Source organism: Hemiscyllium ocellatum, chromosome 22 (assembly GCF_020745735.1).
Source record: "Hemiscyllium ocellatum isolate sHemOce1 chromosome 22, sHemOce1.pat.X.cur, whole genome shotgun sequence".
Taxonomy (NCBI): Eukaryota; Metazoa; Chordata; class Chondrichthyes; order Orectolobiformes; family Hemiscylliidae; genus Hemiscyllium; species Hemiscyllium ocellatum.
In genome coordinates, this window is record NC_083422.1 from 10366622 (window position 1) to 10385413 (window position 18792).

The following is an 18792-nucleotide window of genomic DNA, read 5'->3' on the forward strand; positions in this document are numbered from 1 at the left end:
CTGCAATCAGAAGAGGGTGGCACAGTGGCTCAGTGGTTAGCACTGCTACCTCACAGCACCAGGCATCCGGGTTTGATTCCAGCATCAAGCAACTGTCTGTGTGGAGTTTGCACATTCTCCTCATGTCCCTGTGGGTTTCCTCCAGGTGCTCCGGTTTCCTCCCAAAATCCGAAGATATGCAGGTTAGGGATGTGTAGGTTAGGTGCATTAGTCAGCGGTGAAGGTAGAGCAAAGGGTTTGGGTGGGATACTCGTTGGAGGGTCAATGTGGACCTGTTAGGCCAAAAGGCCTGTTTCCACACTAGGGACTCTGTGATTCTTTGAGTTCAGAAAAGGATGAGCTGGATTAAATTCTAGAAGAGACAGACATATTATCCTTGGCTGAAGGAATGTGATTCCTACAGCTTTTATGAACTGTTGATCACTTTAGTTTGCACAGGACATTCTGAAGTCGACAACACGGGAGAGGAGAGAAAGGGTGGATGGAGCTGTGTTGAGTCTGTACTAGATAGTGCTCTATCTGCTTTACAGCATTATTTCAGGTTCAAGTTCAATTGGAGTAACACCCAGTGATATGAGTGTCCTCACATTGCTATTGAAACCACCAAAATCCTTGTTTAGAAATTTGCTGTGTTGTCCATGCCATCTGACCCTGCCCTTCATGCCGTCTTGACTAAGAATCAACTGACCACAATTTTCCAAGCCACATATGTCCTGTTGTGCTGGCATTGCATAGGCCCTTTCTCCGCATAGAATCATTTAACACGAAAGGAGGACATTTAGCTTAATTTTCTTTCCCCTGTATATGCTAGTGCACTGTTTTCTAAAACACCCTTTTCCATTTTAAAAATTGCTATGATGTCAATGGGAGTGGAATAGAGGAGAATGTGTCATAGTTAAACAGTTGTACCGTATGGAAACTGCCTTTGGTCGAACTTGTTCATGCCGGCCAGATTTTGTACATTAATCTCGTCCCATTTGCCAGCATTTGGCCCATGTCCCTCTAAACCTTTCTTATTCATATACCCGTCTAGATGTTTTTTTTAAATATTGTAATTGTATCAGGCTCCACCACTTTGTCTGGCAGCTCAATCCACACATGCACTACCCTGTGCCCCTCAGGTACCTTTTTGTATATTTCCCCTCTCACCTTAAACGTATGTCCTCTAGTTTTGTACTTCCCTGTCCTGTGAGAATGACCTTAGCTATTCACCCTTTCCATGTCCCTCATGATTTTATAAACCTTTGCTTGAGGGAAAATAGCCCTAGCCAATTCAGCCTCTCCCTATAACTCAAAACCTTCAACACCGGCAACATCCTTAGAAATCTTTTCTGATGTAGTTAAGCATCTTTTCAAGTTTAACTAAATCATTCCTGTAACAGGGAGACCAGAACTGAATGCAGTATTCTAAAAGTGGCCCAACCAATGTCGTATACAGCTGCAACATGACCCTCAAACTCCTGTACTCGAAGCTGTGTGAGAGTGGGGATGGCAGATCTGTGAGGTAGCATGTGCTGGGAAGTGTTTAAACTGCAGGTATTCTTTTGAAAAAAAATTGACTCTTTCACTGACTTTTTGGAGCAGACATCAGATCCAAAACTCTGTTAGGTGATATCCACAATAAACAACACCCAGGTGGGGCCTTTGAAGCTGTTAACAGGCAGTTGAAACTCACACCTCTTGGCCTTGAAATTTCTTTTCATGACCACACTTGAGCCCTTTTCTGGTGTTTAGTCATAGACGTTATGGTTGTCATACTCAGAGAACCATAGCATCTTAGTGAGCTTTGAGAAGATTTGTAGCTCAGGCTGAGGTTTTGGATGTAGGTTTGCTGAGTTGGAAGGTTCATTTCCAGACATTTCGTTACCCTACAAGGTAACATCTTCAGTGGGCCTCAGGCGAAGCATTGCTGAAAATTCCTGCTTTCTACTTATGTGTTTGGGTTTCTTTGGGTTGGTGATGCCATTTCGTGTGGTGATGTTATTTCCTGTAATGCAGAGACTTGAGCAAACAGCTCAACCATCCAACCCAAACTCTCTGGGTCCACTACTCGGATGACACCTTTGTCATCACTAAACGAAACCAGTTAGAGGAAACCTTCAAGACCATCAATAATACCCTTAGTGGCATACAATTCACTAAAGAGGAGGAAGACAACAACAAACTGCCATTCCGGGATGTCGCAGTAGAGCAAACAGCCAATGGAGAACTTCAAACCAGCGTCTACAGAAAAACAACACGTACAGACCAAATACTGAACTACAGAAGCAGTCATCCCAACACCCACAAATTAAACTGCATCAGTACACTATTCTGATGAGCCAACACACACTGCAGCACAGAGGAACATCACAGAGCAGAGGAAAATCACCTATGCCGTGTATTCAAAAAGAATGGGTACCCAATGAACACAGTCCGCCGATTTCTCAGCAACAAACCCAAACAAGCAGACATAACCTGTCCAGAAACCTTAGCCACTCTCCCCTACATCAAAGACATTCCTGAAATGACTGCCAGACTACTCAGACCCCTTGGCATCGTAGTAACCCACAAATCCACCAACACACTAAAACAGCAGTTAATGAACTTGAAAGACCCTATACAGACAACAAGCAAAACTAATGTCATTTACAAAATACCGTGCAAGAACTGTAACAAACACTACATTTGACAAACAGGCAGAAAACTAACCACCAGGATACATGAACACCAACTAGCCACTAAAAGGCATGACCCACTCTCACTAGTATTCTCGCATGCGGATGAGGAAGGACACCACTTTGACTGGGACAACACATCCTTCCTAGGACAAGCTAAACAGAGACATGCACGAGAATTCCTAGAAGCATGGCATTCCAACCGGAATCCTATCCACAAATAGATCGAATTAGACCTCATCTACCACCCCCTGAGAAAAGGAACAGGAAGTGACTTCAAAGGAAATGACATCACCAACCCAAAGAAACTCAAGCATATATATATAAAGTAGGAAATTTCAGCATTGCTTCACCTGAGGCCCACTGAAGATGTTACCTAGTAGGGTAACGAAGCATCTAGAAATGAACCTTGCAACTCAGCGAGCAAACCAACATCCAAAACCATAGTGTTGCTCTCTCATTAGAAGTAGATGACAGATGGGGAATGGGGCAGTGTTGCGAAGATAGGGCCTTCGTGGTGATGTCGGCCGGTGTGGGAATTGAATCTGTACTGATGGCATCACTCTGTGTCACAAACCAGCTGTCTGGCCAAATGAGCTAATTACAAGTTCATTTTCTGGGACATGAAGGTAGTAACTTTGGATTCCTGCCTGTGACATCACTCAAAATACTGCAGATGCTGGAAATCTGAAATGAAAACACAAAATACTAGAATCGATTGATTCCAGGATACACAGAATACTGTTAATGCTGTGAAATGACTGCCGCGTCATTCCACAAAGAGTACATGTGCTGATAAAAATTGGAGTACGGTCTAATCTGATCGTTGAAGGACCTCTGTTTTATATACACATTATCTCATGATGACGTTTTAATTTTTCCCATATGTTGACGTAATATTTTCCAGTTGACACATAGTTGAACCTTTAAGTTGTTTATGCACCTTTCCGAAGTCACCGATTCATGATTATATCGAATGGTTTGTCCTATCGACATCACCTCTCTGGTGAAGGCTTAATGTGGTTGAATTAACAGATTTAGAAGTATGGTGAAATTGAAGCCAATTCTGAACTTTTAAATGCTGAACAATCGGCGATGGGGCAATTGGCTGTGAAATACAAGAATATATGTACATTTAGTTTGAAATACATTTCATTCTTGAGACAGAAAGATATTTTTCTCTTACTGACAAAACTCGTTTCCTTGTGTCACCCCCTTCAGTACTCCCAGAGAGTTTGATGAGCCCTTCAATGGGCAAAACTAGCTTTGTTTGTAGTCCTAATGTTCAGATATCAATTTTCAACAGACTTTTCCTTCTGTTTTCAGGTGTTTGGTTCATCTTGTCATGATCACGTGTTCTTAGAACTACGAAAATTCCTGCCTAAATTCCTTGGCACCTGGACACCAACTACTGCACCTAATGGTATCCTTTGCACTGAACTGTGATATTGTGTACAGTATGATCTGGTAACCTAACAATTCTTATCTTGATACTGACCTTCATATCTAAAATTTTCTCCAGTCTGTCTCCTGTCTCCATTTATTCCTTCTCTGAACATACCTTGCCCATGAGATCATGTGCCTGACTTATTGCTGTTAAGCTGCTGATTGTGCAACACAGCTTCCTCATCCCAATGTTAGCTGACATCGTGAAGGGCTCTTCCCATTTTGATGTTGTCCCCCCTCCTTTAAGTCCACAATTGCCATCCCTCTCTCAAATAAAAAACACTCCTTGACCGCACTATTTTGCAAATAAACATCCTAACTTTGAAGTCCTTCAATGCACCTCCCACATCTGTTCCCACCTTCCCAGAATTCCTTGTGTGAATTTCTATTAACAGGTTTCTGGCCTGCCTCAGTACTGAAATAACTTATCAAAATCACATCTTTTGTGACTGTGAGAAAGGTAAGCTTTCCTTCCTCATCTTACTTGAACTCTCTGCAGCCTTCGACATGAAAACCACACCATCGTGCTCCAGTTGTACACCTGAGTGAGACTGCTGTCTTCTGGTTCCATGCTGATCTATCTAAATGTAACCAGGGAATTACTTGCCATGTTTCCTCTAACCATTCCACTTCTTCCTTAAGGGCCTACCTTTGACGCATTTCTATTTCTTATTTACATACTACCCTTTGACAACTTCATTCAAAGATATGATGTTGGTTTTCACATATACTGTGACAACCCTCATCTCTACTACTTCACCACCGCCTCTCTATACTCCTCCACTGTTGTTAATTTATCAGCTAGCTTATCTGCCGTCCAATAATAGGTGAATAGAAGTTTTGTTTGACTAAATGTTGGGAATGTTGAAGCCACTTTTTTCAATCTCCTCTCAGACTCCGCTCCCTACCTACTGAATCTGTCCGTCTCCTTGGCAACAGTCTGAGTAAGTCAGTTTGTTCACCATCTTGGTGTCACATTTGAACTTCTGACCACCTGCTTCATCACCAAAACCATCTACTTAAACATCCCATTCTCATCCAGTAAATACCGTTCTCAACGGCTCGTGTGTGACTAAAACAGTATTCATCCCTTTGTTCCCTCCAGCCTTCTGGCTATTCTATACTCAACTTCAGGTAATCAAACTCTCATGACCTTGCCGTTTCTTGTATGGAGTTGAGTTCCACTCTTGCCCTTGTGCTCGCCGACATTGGCTCCCAGTCAGGCAGCATCTTGATTTTAAAATACTCATCCTTGATTTCAGAGTCTTCCATTACCTTTCCCCTTCCCAGCTCCTGTAATTTCCTTTATTCCTACAATCCCCTGAGTTATGTGTGCTGTTCTAATTCTGGCTTCTTGATTCTCCCTCATTTTAATTGCCTTGCTGCTGGTGGTCTCTGCTTCAGTTGTCTATGTCTAAGCTCTGGAATTCCCAGTTAGGCTTCCCTGTGTTGTCTTCCTTTTAAGATGTACCAACCTATTGTTAGATTAGATTAGATTACTTAGTGTGGAAACCGGCCCTTCGGCCCAATAAGTCCACACCGACCCGCCGAAGTGCAACCCATCCAGGCCCATTCTCCTACATTTCCACCTGCCCCTAATACTACGAGCAATTTAGCATGGTCGACATTCTTAGTGTTGCAATGCTTCTGTGAGGCATTAGGAAATTGTATTGTCCTGAGAAAAGAAATGCCACTAATCTCCATGTATTCCCATTCCTTTAGCAAACTATTTCATTGTTTGTGCTGACTGTACTTGTGGTTTTCATTCATTATAACACACTAAGTGAGTTGTTCATTCTCTACTTCCTTTGTAAACTGATTTTGTTTCCCTCCATCTGTTGCACAGGCGATTGTTTAGATAAATTATAGCTTTAAAACTTGCTTAGAGAGTGACCAGTTGGTTTAATTTTTAAAGTAACTTGGCCCTTTTGTTTATGTTGGAAATGCATGTCCCTCTAAAACGAAGTCCAGTGGGCATTACGTTGAACTGAGTGACTGTGATGATTCTGAAACCAATGCTAACAAAATATTAATCACATTTTTCATTGTGTTGGTATAACCACATACTTACACAGATTTAATCCTTCTGCGAACACATTCCAGACCCCTGCTTCCTAATGCTACAGCAGCTAGTACCATCTGTGAGCAACAGAGACAAAATATCTACTGATTGGTGATCAGTTCTGAGTAACCAGATGTAAGAAAAGAATGTATTTTTTCCCTCTGCAGCTGCCCTAGTATTAGCTAATCTTTCACAGACAAACAAAAATCTCAGCTCTTTGTGTGTTTGTACCTGTCTATCTGTGTGTGTGTGTGTGTCCTTGCCCTTGTTTTAATAACCTTTCAGATTAATTGTGTTCCTGTATATTCTATCGCCATACCTGATACTTTGAAATCATTTTACTTTATTTTGATCACTTTCTATCTAAATATGTTGCTGCGTTTTCTTTACTGTTTCGTTGATATTGCAACAAATCTTAGTTGAAAAATTGCATTCAAAGACATCTCGTTAATTTTTTTTAATGGTTATTGACAGTAAACTATGTAAGAATACCTGGAAGTTTGGTCAATGAGTTTTGTTTGCAGGAATACTTAGAGGAAGCAAAAGTGAGATTGAGAAGTGGAAGCAGTGAATCTAGAATGTAGGGACCAAGCAACTAAAAGGATGGCCAGTGATGGTCAAGAGCTAGATTGAGGTTAGTGTAGATTTCTTGGGGATGTGGGGCTGGAGGAGATGACACAAGTAGAGAGGAGTTAGGCCATGGAGGAACTTGAGAACAAGAATGAGAATTTTAAAATCAAAACATTACCTGACTTGGAGCCAGACTAGGTGTGGTGATAGGTGAATATTATGTGAGTTAGACCAGGTGAAATGAGAGTGAATGCCTTTGCTGTCACCACAGTATTTGAGTATAGCACCAAGAAGCCCTGGCAAGACTGAAGTCAGTGGGAATTGATGAGATGGATGTTGGGCTTTCTGCTGGTTGGATACATACCTAGCACAAAGGAAAATGGCTGTGGTCGTTGGAGGTTAATTGTCTCTGCCACAGTATCCTGCAGCTGAGGTTACTCAGGGTAGGTATTTTCTAATCATCCTGTTCCAAGAAGTTATTGCACATCTATGGAAAACTGGGGCTTGAGCCTTGATCTTCTGGCTCAGAGGTAAGGACGTCACCACTGCATCACAAATACCTTCATGTTCCTTAAGATAGAGCCTAGACCCAGCCATCTTCTCTCCATCATCAATTCACAAGTGAGGATCTTCACTGATAATTGCACAATATTCAACATCATTCACAGCTCCACAGATACTGAAGCTCTCGGTCTAAATGTAACAAGACCTGGACATCATTCAAGCTTGGGATGATTATTGACAAGTAACATTCACACCATTCAATTGCCAGGCAATGACCGTCTGTTCAACAGAAAATCTAAGTATTGCTCTCTGATGTTCAATGGAGTTACCATTGGTGAATCCCCCACTGTGATCGCTATGGATTAACGTAGACCAGAAACTGAACTAGCCATATAATTACTTTGGTTACAATAGCAATTCAGAGGCTGCGAATCCTTGTGAGTAACTCCATCTCCTGTCTCCCCAAAACACCATTTCCAAGGTGGAGTCAGGAGTAAAATGCAGTACTGTTCACTTGCCTAGATGGGTGCAACTCGAGCAGCAAAGTTTGATGCCATCCAGGACACAGCAGATTGATGGCTTGGCTCCCCATTCACCACCATCAACAGTCACTTCCTTCCCTGACATTGTGGCAGAAGTGTGTTTTAACTGCAAAATACACTGCAACTCACCAAGGCTGCTTTGACAGCAGCTTTTAAACTTAATGGTAACTGATGCGTTGGGGCACCACCACATGCAATTTCCAGGCCACATACCATCCTGACTTGGAACTATGTTGTCATTCCTTCAGGTACTGTGTCAAAACCCTGGCATTCCATTCCTTACAGCACTGTGAATGTTCTTACACCACATGGACCTAAGTGGTCATAGAGTCATAAAGCACGGAAACAGACCCTCTGGTCCAAGTCGTCTATGCTGACCAAGGTTCCCAAATTAAGCTAGTCCCACTTGCCCATTTCCTTCCAAATCTTTTCTATTCATGTACGTATCCATTTTAAATGTTGTGACTGTGCTACTTCGTGTGACAGTTACTCCACATGTGAACCACCTTTCATGTGAAAGGGTTGCCCCTCAGGTCCCTTCTAAATCATTCTCCACACACTTTAAAAAGTTGCCCCCTAGTCAGTCCCGGCAACATCATGGTAAATCTTTTCTGAACCCTCTCCAATTCAATAATATCCTTCATGCAGCAGGGCAACCAGAACAGTTCTTGTCAGCACTGTTGATGACTCCTCCATCACTGGACTGAAGATTGAAAGTCAACTGATTTAAGAAGATAGCTCACCACCACCTCATTCCATGGCAATTAAGGCTGAGCAATAAATATTGGCTAAGCAGCTCCTACATTGCAGGAATTAACTTTGAAAAACAAAAGGAAAGGGCAGCAGAGTTTTGGATGCTTTGAAGTTCAGGTTGCCTTGAAATTTATAGAAGATAGAATGTGGAATGTGAGAATGTATTAGAATAGTTAAATCTAGGGCTAACAGACATGATTGAGGGTTTGAGCCATAGGGAAATTGAACCGAGGATGAAGTCAGGTGCTACAGGTGGAATCAGGTGACCTTGATGATGACACAATGGTTACGAGCCCATCTTCGCGACAGGCATACTGTCAAGATTGCTACAAATTGGTTTTAGTCACAAACACTTCTGCGCAGAGAGGTGAAAAGTCAACAAGTTTCAGTCTTTCCAACAGTTAACTGGCGGAAGTTTCTCTTCTTTAGTAATATAATTTAACAAAAGCTGAGGAGTTCAAAGAGATTCTGGTGAGATGAGTTTGTTAAACAAAACTTTGAGATGATGTTGCAAAGGGACAGTATGTACCTGATCAATAGGAGGGGCGCAAGGATAAATTCTTCAAGTTAGCACAGGTGTAGGAAAAGAAACCTTTGTAAGTGATGTGAAAAAATAGCTAAGCATGGGACCCAGTAAGCAGCACTTAACAAAGATTGGGAGGGGAATTTCATTGTTAGCTGTTTAATGTTGTGGAGCAGCAGGATCGTTTTCATGAACAGATGAGGGATCATAGGCAAAACATGGTGGGGGGGGGGGATTTAAAGGGCATGTATGAGGCAAGTTTTAAATGGGTGGTAGGTGCCTAGTAAGCTCTAGATAGGGGGAGGTGGTAGAAGCGGATGTGTTAACAATGTTTAGGAGGCAATTTAGACAGACACGTGAGCAGGCAGGCAATAGAGGAATACAGACCATCACAGGCAGATGGGATTAGTTTAGAATGGAATCTTGATCAGCAAAGACATGGTGGGCTGAAGGGCCTATTCCTCTGCTGTATTGTTTTATGTTCTATTACTCAAAAGGGGCTGCTAACTAGCATGAAATTGTGATAAGTCACTTGAGGCATTTGTTAATGTGTTTACCTTTAAAGTAAGTAATCAAAATGAGGCCGAGAAAATTTTTTCAGGGGATTACTGCTGAGGATTTGATCTTTAACCTCAAGAGTTCAGAGCTCTACCTTAAACTGGAAGATGTGACACGGAAGTTCAAGAAGCCCTGCATCATGGATGTAAAGATAGGGAAGAAAAGCTATGACCCTGATGCGTCAGCTGAGAAGATCCAGCAACAGATAAGCAAATATCCGCTGATGGAAGAAATTGGTTTCTTAGTACTTGGCATGCGGGTAAGAGAAATTTTATCACAAGTCCAAGAGGTGTATGTTTGACTGTGCTTGGGTTTTAACAGTTGTTCCATGAAGGTAAAATGTCAGGTTTCAAAAGCTGGTTGGGTTCCCAATGAAGACGATGCATGTAATTTTCAGTTATAAACAGCAGATGTGAGTTTTAAAGGGCATCTTGTGTGTTCAGTTGTGTAACTAAATTAAGATTCCCACATTGTCAATTGTGTGGTCTTTGTGATTAACTTGCAGCAGTTAGGCAGAAGATCCAATAAAATTTGCTCATATACTTTAATCGATTCTTTGACCCCACACAATTTAAAGATGCTGCGATAATTTGATGTTGAAAGCAGCCTGTGCGTAAGAACTTTGCAGCACCAATAGCTGATATCCTTACTGATATTCATAACTTTGAGTGCCTTCTGCCCAATCATTCATTCCTGACAGTGTGCAGCTGACTTTCCTAGCTGGGACCTGGATAAATAAAGCTGCCAGTCGGTGGCAAAGATTGTCTGCTTTGTTTTAATTCTCAAATTAATTGCCTAGCAATAGCTCCTTTATTAAAAACAAGAATCAATTATTCCTGCTTTGAAATAAATCATCAAAAGATATAATCTACATTATTAATGTTAATGTTGCACAGAAGATTTGACAGTTTTAAAAACTGGAATGGAAGTCATTACTCGTTCTTTCAGGTCTATTAACCGCTCCCTAAAAGGTATGTGCATTTTTGGTAGATAATGATTTGTTAAATGTGTTCATGCCTTTGATTTCACTCGTCTGGATGTCCCCATGTCACCACTTAAATCCAGGCAATTTCCTGCTTGTTTTCTTGTATTCGTTAGCCCACTCCTTGATAGGTTGTTATTGCTATTTCCTTGCAACATTAAAATAGGAACAGGCTATTCAGCCCTTGTACATTTTGCAATTAGCCACCCTTCAAAAGAGTAGTGAAACATAATTCTGCCATAAATTAATATTCCTTGATAGTTCACAGAAATCTGGTAGATTCAGTGCTGAAAATTTGTTAACCTTTTGGAGAGTGGGTCCTAGATTTCTATTGCCCTTTGTGATAAAATGTTTCCAGATTTCAATCCTATGTGGCTTGGCTCAAGTTTTAATTGTTTACTTCACCAGAGGAAATGATTTCCCTGTGTGTATCAGTGGAATCTGTTGTGTTGAACACTTTTCAATATGGAAGCCACCAACCTGAATTTTGTCACAGGATGTGGTTGATATCAGGGTGGCTGCAGCGGTGAGAGTAGTCCTTTGTATAGATATCCAGAACAAATCAGGGCCTCTGTACAGTAAACCTCCACTGCTACAGCCTTGATAGAAATCCCTAATGCACTTGTGAAGAGACGTGAGAAATGCTGCACTTTACTGAGGAATACTTTAATTACATTAAAATAAGCAAGTGAGGAGGTTTCAGGGATTTGTTAATTAACAAACGTATTCGCTATTGTCCCTCAATCTTGTATATTTAATGGAACACAAACCACGTCAATCCATCTTGGCCTCCCAGGTTAGACTTTTTATTGATGTATAATTCAAGTAAATTTACACTGTACCTCCTCTAAGACCATTATACCCTACATAAGGTACAGGTTTCAAAACCAAATAGGACACCAAATCAGGGTCTGTCCAAGCCTGTTTATAATTTTACATATTTTTCACTTTTGTATTCCAACTCTCTTGAAGTAAAGGCTCTCTTTCCATTAGCTGTTCAGTTTACGTTTTGGAAATGTGCACTAGCTTTTAGCAATTTGTGAAGATGAGCACCCAAATCTCTTTACTCCCCCATAGTTCCTGTACCCTTACGTTAAGGAAATATTCTGATTTGTATGTGATTAATATCCAATGTCTTTGGCAGATGGAATGAAGAGCTGGTTTTAATACTTGGAATATACAGTTTTATGAAATATGTCTGCACGCTAATAATTGAATTGTATCCATTTTTATTGGAGTGTCAAAATTTTAGTTTGTCATGGTCAGGGATTCAGAAGATACAATCAAAGCAGTGATGTAACTAATATGCTTCATCCTCTATCTTTTCATATATAGTACATTCCATTTAGTGTTCTGGAATGATTGTTTTCCTTCTGGGCAGGAGTATAGCTTGCTGGTTTGTATTTGAAGATATTTACAAAGTTTTTATCTATCTAAAGAGTTGCTGCAAAACAGCTTTGGTAAAACTTTGGTAACCTGGTAAGAACCACAACTTCTGTCACCGTTGGGCTGGTCTGCCTTGTTCTGGTAAAATGGAATGGATTGACTGACTTTGTTCTCCAGGTTTTAAGGAAAAATGAAGGATTTCTAATGGAAAATGTTGAATTCCTGGGATTTTCCATGTTTTATTTTTAATGGGTTTATTACCCATAATGTTACACACTGGTGCATTTGACTTGTGAAATCCCAACTGTTACGGTTCCAGCCCAAGCAACATTGGTCTGGATGGGATGCTGTTTAGAGTCATAGAGATATACAGCGCGGAAACAGACCCTTCGGTTCCAACCCGTCCATACTGACCAGATATCCCAACCCAATCTAGTCCCACCTGCCAGCACTTGGCCCATATCCCTCCAAACCCTTCCTATTCATATACCCATCCAGATGCCTCTTAAATGTTGCAATTGTACCAACCTCCACCACTTCCTCCGGCAGCTCGTTCCATACACATACCATCCTTTACGTGAAAAAGTTGCCCCTTAGGTCTCTTTTATATCTTTCTCCTCTCACCCTCAACTTCAGCCCTCTAGTTTTAGACTCCCCCTACCCTGGGGATAGACTTTGTCTATTTATCCTCTTCATGCCCCTCATGAGTTCATAAACCTCTATAAGGTCACCCCTCAGCCTCTGACACTCCAGGGAAAACAGACACAGCCTATTCAGCTTCTCCCTATGGCTCGAATCCTTCAACCCTGGTAACATCCTTGTAAATCTTTTCTGAACCCTTTCAAGTTTCACAACATCTTTTCGATAGAAGGGAGACCAGAATCGCATACAGTAATCCAACACTTCCTAGGACCTTACCATTAAGTGTATGAGTCCTCCTCAGATTTGCTTTCCCAAAATGCAGCACCTCCATGTATCTAAATTAAACTCCATCTGCTACTTCTCAGCCCCTTGGTCCATCTGATCAAGATCCTGTTGTAATCTGAGGTAACCTTCTTCACTGTTCACTATACCTCCAATTTTGGTGTCATCTGCAAACTTAGAAACTATATCTCCTATGTTCGCATTCAGATCATAGTGGACCTTGAGGTACTCCACTGGTCACAGACTCCAGTCTGAAAAGCAACCCTCTACCACCACCCTCTGTCTTCTACCTTTGAGCCAGTTCTGTATCCAAATGGCTAGTTCTCTCTGTATTTCATGGGATCTAACTTTGCTAATCAGTCTCCCATAGGGAACATTATTGAATGCCTTACTGAAGTCCATATAGATAGCATCTACTGCTCTGCCCTTATCAATTCTCTTTGTTACTTCTTCAAAAAAACTCAATCAAATTTGTGAGACATGATTTCCTATGCATGAAGCCATGCTGACTATCCCTAATCAGTCCGTGCCTTTCCAAATACATGAACGTCCTGTCCCTCAGGATTCCCTCCAAAACTTGCTTACCACCGACATCAGGCTCACTGGCTTGTCCTTAACACCCTTCTTAAACAGTGGCACCACGTTAGCCAACCTTCAGTCTTCCGGCACCTCACCTGTGATTATCGATGATACAAATATCTCAGCAAGAGGCCCAGCAATCACTTCCCTAGATTCCCACAGAGTTCCAGGCTACACCTGATCAGCTCCTGGGGATTTATCAACTTTTATGTGTTTCAAGACATTTGGCACTTCCTTCTCCGTAACATGGACATTTTTCAAGATTGTCATCATTGATTTCCTGACATTCTATATCTTGTCTTTTTCCACAGTAAATACTGATACAAAATACTCGTTTGGTATCTTCCCCCATCTCCTGTGGCTCCACAGCAGTGGCAATGCAGACTCAGTTGGCCGAAAGGCCTCTTTCCGTCTTGTAGGAATTGCAAGGCTGGCTGGCCCTCCTGATTTTTTTTTTCACCAATAGTTTTAATATGTGGAAAAGCTGATGGAGTTTCATTTCATAATTGCTCAATTTGACAAGCAGCTGCTCTGAGGTTTCTGTGTCTTTTACTAGTTTGGAAATTGACTCCCTTTGAAAAGGCTGAGTCGCTGTTGTAATTTGCTGTGGCTATCTCACATATAACGAAAGTTGGCTTTGGAGCACAAGTTCTGGTAGTGGCAATTGAGGAAAAGCCCTAATCATAAAGAATGTTAGTTGCAAAGATCATAAAGTATCTGCTGTTGGCACCAATAAATAGCTGACTGTTTAAATGCTACAGCTTTGAACACGTGTTTTGTAATGTCTTGCACAGAATGGCTGCAGTTGCACCAAAGGTCTTTTTCTGCTGCTTTTATTAATTTTCAGTTTGGGTATGGGAGGAGGAGAATAGAAGAAGGAGAGCCAAGCAATCTTTGAAAGAGATCATCAATCCAGCAGTCTGTCAGGACTTCTTACACAAGGAAAACTTGGGGTCGAATACTCCGTATCCAAAGTACTGTCACCACCCTATTTCCTAGTTTTCAGCAAACAATCCAGTCACGGTTAGGGGTGATCCTGACTTGAGTTGTGTATGATAGCATTGTTACACTTCACTGTTGTGGATCTTATTTTATTATGGAAGGGGATGCACCATGTGGCCATCAAGGTGCCACCTGGATTCTTTACAGGCTGTTCCAAATTGAAATACCATGGCATAGGCTCCACCTGAGGATGGGAATCACTGGAAATTAAATGTCCTACAGTATTGAAGTTGGGACACCGTCTAACTGATATCAAGTCACAATATTCCTCTTAACAGTAAGGGATTGATTAATACTTTGTGTCAAAAGGTGCTTCCTGGTTTGCCTTATTCCGTTAAGCAGCAATCCAGAAATTCCAATCACTTGTAAACTAAATAATTTAAAATATTCAGTGTAGATATTTTTAATCACCCAGTTCACTCGTACTATGATATATGTCTAGAGCAGGTGGGTCTTGAACCTGGACCTTCTCACCCAGAGTTGGGAAAGGGCTAAACTGTGGAGTAATTCTATTACATATTCACGTTCTTCATATTTTAAGGTCTGTTGGACCAGTAGAAATCCAAAGATTTATTTTTCTCTATTTCTGCAAATCTCTCATGGAAAGTAACAATTCATCAATAATGCTGGCATTGAAAGTGCTCATCTTTCTTTGAATAAAAGGAGCTGCAAGTACCAAATGTAGTTAATGAAATATAAATTCTTCCCACCATGGCTTTGATAGAGTGGGTTGGAGTTTGCTGATGGTTAACAGAGAAGTGAGGAAAGATGTGATGTGAAGAATGATGATTGTGTTTTCCTTTATTTAAAAAAAACACTAAAACTAGAATGCTCAGATTATAAGTAATAATGAACTTGTTTGTAATTTCCCACAAAATCTTTGTTTTCATTTCTTTGAGGAAGTATATAATGGACATTCTTGTATTGCAGGCCTTGCTAATAGCATAAGTAAAAGCTGGTCATGCTTACCAGACTTGGCTGTTGTCTGTGCTGCAATTCACAACACCACCATTAGAGGGCATGACTATTTTTTTGAACTGACATTATCTTGCATTTTGTCAGGGGACTACTGTGACCACTTAAGCCTTTGCTTCCATGTTCAATGCGGCCATTGATAATTAGATGAGAAGCAGGCTCTCTGTTCAGAATTTCCATTCTAGTCACTGAAGACAACACCCATGTTAAAGTCTGCTTTCGAGCTGCCTGTGACCATCATGGTTTATTCATTGGTAGGGGAATAGAAATCCGAGATAATAAGGTGTTCAGAGTGACAAATCCGGTTTGCTGTTTACAGTATCACACGGCTGTTGTGATGTAGAGGCCACTCGGTCCATTATGTCTGTACTGCCACCTTGAATGAGCATCATGACTTGGTGCCATTCTCCTACCTTTCCTCTGCAACCCTGCATGTGGTTTCTATTCAAATAATTATCTCATGCCCCTGTTAAAAGCTTCAGTTGACCCTGCCTTCACACTTCATGACAGTGTGTGCTCAGTCCAAATTGGCTGTGAGATTTTTTTTCACTTTACATTTGCTTCTTTTGGAAATTACTTCAAATTCATGCCTTCTCATTCTTGATCCATTTGAGTGTATTTATCTATAAATGTATACTGTTTTCACTTAAAGCAATTGTAACGCTTTATTGAAGAGTTCACTTTTCTCTTGCTCATACTCTTACCTCTGCTTCAGACTTCATGAGGCATGTATTGTTCCTTGAACAGAAATACTTTTCAATTGTGTTAACTTTTTGAGATGGTGTGTTTGATTAGCATGACATGAGGAGCACCATTGCTCTTGCCCAATGCCCAGTCTGTCAACCCCAGCAGGAGTTGCACCAGAATAATAAGTGGGAATCTCCGCCTTTCCACTCGACTCCTGACATCGACAATAAACCAGTTACTAGGTCGGGCAATGAGCCTAACACTGTGTCCCTTATTCTGGCCTGACTCAGAAGAGCTGTCAAACGCAGACAGGCTAACTGAACTTGGAGTGCAGCTGGCTTTTGGTGCTGATGGAAGAGCATTATGCATTAGACCATTTCTGGAATCTGGAAGAAAATGCTTACTTGTTGAGTGAAATGGTAACAGTTTTACTTCTGACTTGACTTCCAATTGCGAAATGCAAAGGATGGCAATTGAGTTGTTGAAATTAAGTACAAAATTCCATCTAATCAATAAATCAATTACTTTCGAATAGCTCAACATATAATTTCGCAATAAATGTTTGAGCAGCCTTTGTTTGCAAAGTTGGATGGTATTATGGACCACTAAGATTCTGCTGCATACTGCATATCTTCTACGATACAAAGTGAGTTTAAATCTCAGTATATTACGTGTGAAAATTACATTCCTTTTGGCCTTTGGAATAATCAGCTCCGAAAAAATCAATAATTTCCCTGGCAGTACCTTGTTCTCATCGATAGCTGTTGACAGTCAAGATGAGTGATGTCACTGCCAAGATTTGAACATTTATTGGTCATTGTAAACTGATGACTTAGTGATTAATAGGTGACTGTGCCAGTTCAAATTGAGGTATACTCATTTGCAGTCCCTCTTTTTAAATCCTATTTACGATTTGCTGTATCAGCGCAGAATGATGGGCACTTGAGATTAGAATTCTTTAGCATTAATATACAATAAAAGCTTGAAATTGCAGGTTAGAAAATCGGAATCAAGATTTTAGATTAGATTAGTTACAGTGTGGAAACAGGCCCTTACGCCCAACAAGCCCACATCGACCTCCCTGAAGAGCAACCACCCAGACCCATTCCCCTACATTTACCCCTTCACCTAACACTACAGACAATTTAGCATGGCCAATTCATCTAACCTGCACATTTTTGGACTGTGGGAGGAAACTAGAGGGTTTGTGTAGGGAGAGTAGATGTCTGACCGTTAGATACAAAGAGGTGCACAGGCCCTAGTTGCCTCTTTTTAGGCCTAAACTAACATTGCAGGTAGGTATTACCTTTAGAATGGTGCACTGCCTGGTGTGTTGGACATCTGCAAACAGGAAAGACATTGCTACTTCAATGGTTTATTGGAAATCTCCAATTCGGATAACAGACAGGTGAATTTGGTTAATGTATTTATTTGGTTTGCACGGCTAATGCATATCTTATATTTCTTAGGCAAAAGTATTTTTAAAACCATGCTGGACAACCTTGGTTTCAAAGACTATTTTCTAAGAATAAATAAAGTATTGCAGATACTGGCGATCTGAATTAAAAACAACGTGTTGGAGAAATGCAGGTCTCTCTGTGGAGAGAGAAAACAAGCTAATATTTTGAGTCCAATATCAATCTTCTTCGGAAATCAAAGCTTTCTGGACTTGAAATGTTAATTCTATTTCTCTCGACAGATGTTGTCAGAACTGCCGAGTTTTTCTGACATGTTTTTTCAGAACCTCTTCAATTTTCTGTGGTTCATAACAATTTGTTAATCAACTATTAATAAATTCAGGTATTCTGAAAGGTTGATGGTGAAGTGAAGTTTTACATGTGACAAGACTCTATGCTTTTCAGTATTTAATTTGAATAATTTGGAATTTACTTTATTCCCTGTTGGTTCAACCTTGAACCTACCTCAAAGGCTAGTGTGATTTACTTAGTGTCAGTTGTTCTCCAATACCTCACGCAGGTGAGCAGTTTTCCTGCATCTGCCTTGGTGGAGTTGTCAGATTTTTTCCACTGGAAGGGTCCACATTGGTATCATTTTGGAAAGCAATCAGATGTTGTGACCCTGGCTAATATTCCTCTTCTTAAATTTGGACATTTAAGCCAATTCCAACATTTTTACCCAGCCTCTAATCTAATTGTATGAAGATACAATCTGGGACAGTCTGGTCTCTGTGGCTTATTGGCTTGAATATAAACTCCATTTTGAGAACTCAGCTGATGAGTTAAGAAAGAAAAAGGAGCCAGGACTGTGTACAAGGCTTTCTTCCTTAGTCCTGTTGGTTAAAACTTCATCCTTTTAAAAAAAACTTGCGTAATTGCTTAACAAGTAAATATTTTTAAAGCAATTAAACTTCTGAAGCTTAGAGTATATAAACTTTGTTACATCAGACTTTCAACAGTTGCTTGTTTAGGTTGTGTACTGAAGCTTACTGGCAGATTCCTGGGTAAAATATGAAAGGCTGTTATAGGTAACGTATTGACAGTTAGTCTGCTTCATCCTTCTCTAGGTTACATCTTCCTGTCGATAAAGGCAGTAAAGGAAAGTAATGTAATAAACGCTAAAATGCATTTCAGACCAATAAATGCCAGGTATGTTAAGATTGCCATATATCCAATTATGCAAAT

The 18792-nt window shown here is 40.7% G+C and overlaps 1 protein-coding gene across 1 annotated transcript in view; it reads left to right on the plus strand.

The window, feature by feature from the left end:
- Positions 1 to 18792, plus strand: part of ipmkb (inositol polyphosphate multikinase b) — a 102965-nt gene that overhangs the window by 51698 nt on the left and 32475 nt on the right. The window contains exons 3-4 of the mRNA XM_060841870.1: positions 3984 to 4080; positions 9702 to 9874. Coding sequence (XP_060697853.1) covers positions 3984 to 4080; positions 9702 to 9874 — 270 coding nt within the window. The remainder of the gene's footprint in view (positions 1 to 3983; positions 4081 to 9701; positions 9875 to 18792) is intronic.